The sequence below is a fragment of the Dendrobates tinctorius genome, unplaced genomic scaffold, assembly GCF_039654945.1.
Source record: "Dendrobates tinctorius isolate UK_male_01 unplaced genomic scaffold, ASM3965494v1 ptg000022l, whole genome shotgun sequence".
Taxonomy (NCBI): Eukaryota; Metazoa; Chordata; class Amphibia; order Anura; family Dendrobatidae; genus Dendrobates; species Dendrobates tinctorius.
The window spans coordinates 46,267,640-46,274,799 of NW_027361690.1; the positions used below are offsets into that span (position 1 = coordinate 46,267,640).

Below are 7,160 nucleotides of genomic sequence, written 5' to 3' on the forward strand. Positions count from 1 at the left end.
CTTCACCTGACATGGAAAACTTCTCTTAATCACATTTTCAAATTTACAGAACTTTTTCTGCAAAACCTTAGCATCTGCTTTAGTCAACTTTAATTTTTTTGTTTCCATAGCAGCAGAATTGAATTATTCAAGGCCAACCATTTATCAATACCTCCATATGTGTGTGTACATACACACACGAACACACACATATACACATATACTGTGGTGAAAATAAGTATTGGAGACACTGCCGATTTTGCAAGTTTTCCCACCTACAAAGAATGGAGAGGTCAGTAATTTTTATCGTAGGTACACTTCAACTGTGAGAGACAGAATCTAAAAATGAAAACCAGAAAATCACATTGTATAATTTTTAAATAATTAAATTGCATTTTATTGCATGAAGTATATTGCTTTGTGCAATATCATAATTTCCATCTTCCATAGCAAGGGGATTTGCTAATGATGGCATAGAAGATGCCTTTGGTCAATGGAAAAAGACCAAACCATTGTTATCTGTTTGAATGCTGGACATGCAATTACTGGGTAATGACTGTGATTATCATCCTGTGTAAATCTGTGTTTAGCATTGGTGTAATTTCAAACCATAAGTAGAAACATCTGAACTTTTACTTAGCTTGCACCATATTACCCTCCACCATTCACTGATCTTTAGTGTCTGACATAATTCATTGTCTTAAAGCAGCTTATTTTTTCAGAGACAAGAAAGCATTTGCCTCTCTTTCAACTTTGAAGGCATTTTGTTATTTCTGTGAAATATTCTGCAGTGTGAGAAACCAGAGACTGTAAAGTTTAGCTTCTAAAAAGTAAATGTGATCATAGTTTTATGGAGCAAGGACCCAGTCTCCACAGGAATCTTCTCAGTAGGTGGAAAAGTTTGGCACCTTTTGGCACACTTCCCATGCAAATGTTAGGAGCCTTGGGGACTCACCCGTGCTATGGGCAAACAAAGCAGGACAAAGACAGCTGATGACATCTTCAGCCATGACTGCCACATGATGGACATGACAGACTGGCTGAAATTATGGAAGCAGAGGTCATATATGTGGAGTATAAGGTTAGTTTATGTATATAGTTCTATGTGTATAACTGATATTTATGTGCCTCTCTCCATATTGAATGTGCATGGTGTTTATAGCAGAAGATTTATTTTACTCACTTATATAGCGTCACTAATTTCTACAGCTCTTTATAAACATTGTCATCCCTGTTGCAATTGGGGCTCACAATCTAAATTCCCTACTAGTATGTTAGTATTTCCTATCAGTTTCAGGAAATACCCAGAATAAACCCACGCAAACACTTGGAGAACATACAATCTCCTTGTAGATGCTGTCCTTGGTGCAGTGCCAACCAGTGAGTCAACATGCTGCCCACTTTAGTGTTTCTGACTATTGCTTGTAATTAATGTTTTCTCTATTACAAAATAGATGGTAGACTTAAAAAGGCCTGCAATGAGCCTTCCTTCCTTCCCCCCTTCCTTATCAATAAAATAGTGAAAAATCTTTTGCTTCTAATAGCCCATAATGGTGACGATTTGATTCTTTCAGAACCTTTTCAAGCCATCTCATCAAGAACTCAAAACATTACCATTATGGGCTATTAAAAGCACAAGTCTTTTCACTTTTTCAATTGGTGTGCTGCCTCCATTTTCTTATGTTGTATAGGAGGTTTAGTTTTTACCTTGGAGGCTTGGCACCCAAACTTTTATCAGCGCTGCATCTAGTTTTCTTTTATCTATCTGTGAGCAGGTAAGAAGGTGCAGTAACCGGTTGGAGGCAGAGCAAGCGTTAAAGTGGGGTTTAATTTAACAGGTATACTCCTCGCAGGGAGAAAACAGATAAACCAGTATAAAGGAACACAGGGGATGTAACTCAGGGGAAACGGGTGTGAAGCATAGGGTATGAAGTTCAAGGATAGCAAACTTATCAGTCTGACGACTTCAGAATGCGGTTAGTTCAGGATGTGGATGTTGGCACCAAAGCAGTGGAGCATAAGGGGTCCGGTATGGTCCTGGAAAAGATGGCATCCTGGATCCTGGCGGCAGCGGTGATTCCTCATGGTCCAGTGTAGTCCTGGAAAAGAAGACGTCTTGGCTCCTGGCTGATTTGCCACGCGCTGTGGCCCTTTTATCTTAGCCATGCCCACTACTCCTAGGTGCAGAGGTCAGTCCAGGGCTTTAAGTTTTCCCCCGTGAAACCTGGGTGACAGCCCCAACAGTTCCAGATCCGTCACAGAGTAGGTAGGCCTGGTCCGGGTCTTCTTACATATCTATCTCCAAAAAATAGCTTGGTCTACAGAATGTGCAAAACTTCTGTAAGGCTAAGTTCACACGTTGCAGATCTCCCGCGGAAGTTACCGCGAGAATTCCGGAATTCCATTCCGCTGGAAAATCGCATTTTAAATTCCCGTGGAAAAACTAGCGTTTTGCAAGAGTAATTAGCTTGCAGAATGCTAGCGTTTTCCAAGCGATCTGTAGCATCACTTGGAGAACTGATTGACAGGTTGGTCACACTCGTCAAACATAGTGTTTGACTAGTGTGACCAACTTTTTACTCATGAGGCTGCCTATGCAGTAGTAAAAAGGTCTAATGTTAAAAATAATAAAAAAAATAAAAAAATCGTCATATTCTTACCTTACGACGACCCGCACAGCATCCCCAGGCCTCCGCGATGCTCCAACAGGTCCCGTTCCCAGTGATGCATTGCCGCAATGACCTTTGATGACATCGCGGTCTCGCGAGACCGCTACAGCATCACGAGACACAAAGTCAGCAAAGGTCATTGCAATGCATTACTGGGAACGGGAGCTGCCTCGTGTATCGCTGAAGCCTGGGGACGCTGCGCGGGACATCGGAAGGTGAATATAACCCAATTTTTTTATTTTAATTCTATTTTTTACAAAAATATGGTACCCACAGCCCGGAGGACAGTCTCCTCTCCTCCGGACCGTGGGTACCATCCGCAAATGTTCTGCTTACTTTTCGCATAGTGGGCACAGTCACATGCGGAAAGTAAGCAAAGTAATGCATTCCCATGTGGGCGGAATCGCCGCCATTCCGCAAATTAATGAGCATGCTGCAGATTTTTCCTCAATGCGATTCCGCCGTGGGAAAATTCGCAGCATTAGCACAGCATTGCGGAATCCCAAAGGATTGCATGGGATGCTATTTTTTCGCGGCAAAATCATTGCGCGGTAAAAACCGCCGTGAAAACGCGAAAAGACCTGAACGTGTGAACACAGCCTAAGGGTACAGTCAGGATCTTATTTTCTGATAGCAAAAAAACCCACAATAAATTAAGAAGTAAATCCAATTAGGTCAAAATAAGTGAAAGTAATTCTTGTTCACTAAAATCATGTTTTTCATCTAATTAGATGTACTGCATTTTTTTTTATCTATCTATCTATCTATCTATCTGTATATTTATCTAATATCTATCTATCAATCAATCTATCTATCTACCTATCTAATATATACATCTAATATCTATCTATCTAATATATACATCTAATATCTTTTTATCTATCTATCTATCTATCTATCTATCTATCAACCATTAACATTTTTGCATAATATTACATTTCTCCATAATTACTTGTCAGCTCAGGTGTAATTATGCCACTTGTATGCCATTACTGTATTGGTTACATAAGTATTTGACCTTTACAGTCCATTTTTAGTTCATTTTGTTGGGGTGAAAACACACACTTGGTTCTCTGGGAACCTTCTCCCCATGGACCCCCTGCTCTGCCTTGTTAAGCTTTGAAGTGTTGATGGTGCCAGTGAAGGTGACAATTCACACCTCTACTTTCTGGATAAAACCTGGTCTGCACAGCCTCAGTCACTGCAGTCAGCATTTCTACAGACATTCTAAAGAGCAGCACACATGGATTTCTCTCTGTTAGAATTGCAATCAAAAGAGAAAAAATTACTTCCAGGGTACTGCACTCTTCAGCAAGAGGGGTATCCTGATTCTGAAGGCTACAACAGTCTATCTCCAACATCCTCTGTTGACTCCTTCAGTTTTTCACCTTCTTATCAATCCTGCAGTTTTGCAGAAGAAAAGTATAACAGCATTCAAACATCTTCACCCAAAGATGAAGATCTACAAACTGGACAGGCAAGACTACCAGCAATGAAGAACCACAGCAGAAACAGAACAATTTTTCACCAACGACACAGTGCTAGTGAGAGGGAGAAGATGAGAATGAGGAATCTCTCAACTGCTCTCCAAAACCTGAGAAGATACCTTCCACCAGAGGTGGCCCCATTTGGTAAAAACCTGACAAAAATTGAAACCCTACGTATGACAATACGTTACATAGCACATCTCTCTGATGTACTTGGCCTGGATGATGAGACCCTCATGAAAAGAAGGGAAGAAAGCCTCAGAAGAACACTGTGTCCAGTTGGCCTTTGCTGCTGCCAAGGCAATATACACGAACCATGTTCTTCTGCAGAAGCCCAAATTGCAAAGACTTTTCCCCACTATTCTACTTCTCCAAGAGTATTTCTAGACACAGCAATTGCTACTGGCATGGACACTATTTCTTCATCAGATGAGAGGTTCTCTCCTCAATTAACAGATCAAGGCCTTCCAGAAGAGACATTGTCACCATTTGCCATGAGTACAGCACCGGTACATTTATCTCATGTACCAGATACTAAAGTATTGCCATCACAGTCACCAGTTTCTCCAGATCTGGGATTTTGTCAGGTATGTCTACATTTCCAATATTCTATATTTCTTTCTTAGATTACTATAGTATAATTTTCTGGAAGCAGTGGAGGGGGTTGAAGTTCAGCACAACCATCCAGGTAACATAAAATTTACTTTTACTGGATTCTCAAAACATAAAAAGAATTAAAAACAAAACCTGATGTATTTCTGGCACATCAGTGGCCATAGTCATAAGGGCAGCACTGTGAGCAGTGCCTGTAAGCATTCCCTAGCACTTTGGCTGATAGCTGGCTTCTGCACTGATGCGCCTGCTGAGGTAGCTGACAATTAAAGGGAATCTGTCAGTTTGATCAACAATCCTAAGCGGTCTATTTGGGCATGCAGGTCATAGGAAGCTGAATTAAATGATACCTTGATATATGAAATTTGATGTCGTATTCCAGTGTAATCCATATTTTTTTTAATATGTAAATGAGCTGTTAAGATCTATAGGCAAAACATATATCTCCCTGAGAATCTGCCTCCATAGCTCATTTTAAATGAAAGCAAGCATTACCAGTGTGAGACATGAAGTGACTGACAGTCTGTCACATTGGTAATGCCAACATTTTTTTTTTAAATAATCTCTATAGGCAAATTTTCATGTAGATCTATATAACGCCCATAGATCTTAACAGCTTATTTACATATTAAAAAAAATGTGGATCTCTCGAGAGTAAGATATCAGATCACCAATATCAGGGTATCATTTTATTTAGCTTCTTGTGACTTACAGGCCCATATAGATGGCTTTGGAGGGTTCATCCTACTGACAGATTCCCTGTAGAGTTCTAGGGTGTGCTTATAGCCGTTGCTCATTGTGAATTAAGCAATGACTGGAGCTGCACGCCTCTGACTGAAAGACAGCAGCTCCCGGGAGGAATAAAGTTCATTGTCACTTGTTAGCCATGCTTTAAGTAAGGCTATGTGCCCACGTTGCAGAAATGCTGCGGAATTATCCGCAGCATTTCCACAACTTCCTGCCGCGGGTAAAACACATACGGAATTTGCATGCGTTTTCCCACAAAACACAAGCATTTTTAGCTTGCGGAATGCTTGCTCTTTTCCAAGCGATTTGAAGCATTACTTGGAAAGGTGATTAACAGGTTGGTCACACTTGTCAAGCATAGTTCTTGACAAGTGTGACCAACTTTTTACTATTGATGCTGCCTATGCATCAATAGTAAAAGATAGAATGTTAAAAATGATAAAGAAATTAAAAAATAGGGATATACTCACCTTCTGTCGGCCCACGGAGCCCTTCCAGGGATGCCTTGCGACAATGACCTCTGTCTCGTGAGCATTTTTTAAGCGTTTCCCCGGCTGCAAAAACGCAGCAGAAACGCTAAAAAAATGCAACCTTCTAGACAGCATTGTAACTATTTGCAGATTAATAGAGTTTGAGGACATGACGGGTTCCCTTTAATAACCAGGTTCACACTTTATAAAATGTATACCTGCCTGACAAAAAGCCTGTCATTCCATACACTACATTTACAACGATTGCTGTAGTTTTCATGCTGATGTGCAATGTTAGTCTATATTGTCTGCCAATAAGGCCATGTGCACACGATGCAGATTTCCAGCGGATCCGCAGCGGATTTTACCGCGCAGAAATGTTGCATATCCGCATTGTGATGTACAGTAGCATGTTAGTCAATAGAAAAAAAACCCACTGTGTAGACGCTGCGGATTTTTCCGGGCGGTTTTCTTGTGGTTCAAAATATGCAGCATGTCACTTCTTTTGTGCGGTTTTCCACCTGCTTCATTCTCCAAATCCGCAGGGGGAAATCTGCAGGGGAAAACCGCACAAAAACCGCAAGGAAACCGCATGAAAAAAGGAAGAAATCCGCAGGAAAAATGCAGGTCATTTGACCTGCGAATTTCTTCAATTCTGTGCGGAAAAATCCGCAGGGAAAAAAAGTACGTGTGCACTTAGCCTAAGAACTAGAGTTCATGTTTGTTGATTCCATAGTGAATGTGATTATTAATACTTTATGTTCTTTTATTTCCTATATAGGATATGATTGATGATATGTGGGACGAGCTTGAAAATAAAAAACTTTGGACATCTTTCCAAGCAGAAGAAAATCTCCAACTACAACATTTCTGCTAAAAAAACCCTTTCTGTGTTCTAGCTATGGACTCGTGCTTTATGCTGTGCATATGTAAATACTAAGCATTTTATGCTTTTCTACACATTTTATATTTATGACATATAGAGGACACATTATATATCACCTTCTTTTATTTATTGTATTTATGTACTTATTTTATTTCCTTTTCACTTGTTCTGGCCTGTTCTGTTTGTTATATATTTAATTTTAAGCACAAAATAAAACTTTTATATCCATATGTGATTTCATACCTTTGGGGGTACCATAAACCAAAAGAGATAATTTCATCTTATATATTTAAGGTATATGCACAGGATG

At 40.0% G+C, this 7,160-nt stretch overlaps 1 protein-coding gene across 1 annotated transcript; it reads left to right on the top strand.

The window, feature by feature from the left end:
• Positions 1-3,891: 3,891 nt before the first annotated feature.
• Positions 3,892-6,873, top strand: LOC141084411 (uncharacterized). Its single transcript, XM_073569137.1, has 2 exons — positions 3,892-4,722; positions 6,746-6,873. The coding sequence occupies exons 1-2, from the start codon at positions 3,892-3,894 to the stop codon at positions 6,839-6,841; spliced, it is 927 nt and encodes a 308-aa protein (XP_073425238.1). The 3' UTR covers positions 6,842-6,873.
• The last annotated feature ends 287 nt before the right edge of the window (positions 6,874-7,160 follow it).

What these genes read in the sequence shown, in the direction of transcription:
- LOC141084411 (XM_073569137.1), top strand. Translation starts at nt 3,892, where the DNA reads ATGGATTTCTCTCTGTTAGAATTGCAATCAAAAGAGAAAAAATTACTT. An exon ending in CAGATCTGGGATTTTGTCAG is followed by an intron (nt 4,723 to 6,745) that starts GTATGTCTACAT and finishes TTTCCTATATAG; the next exon opens with GATATGATTGATGATATGTG.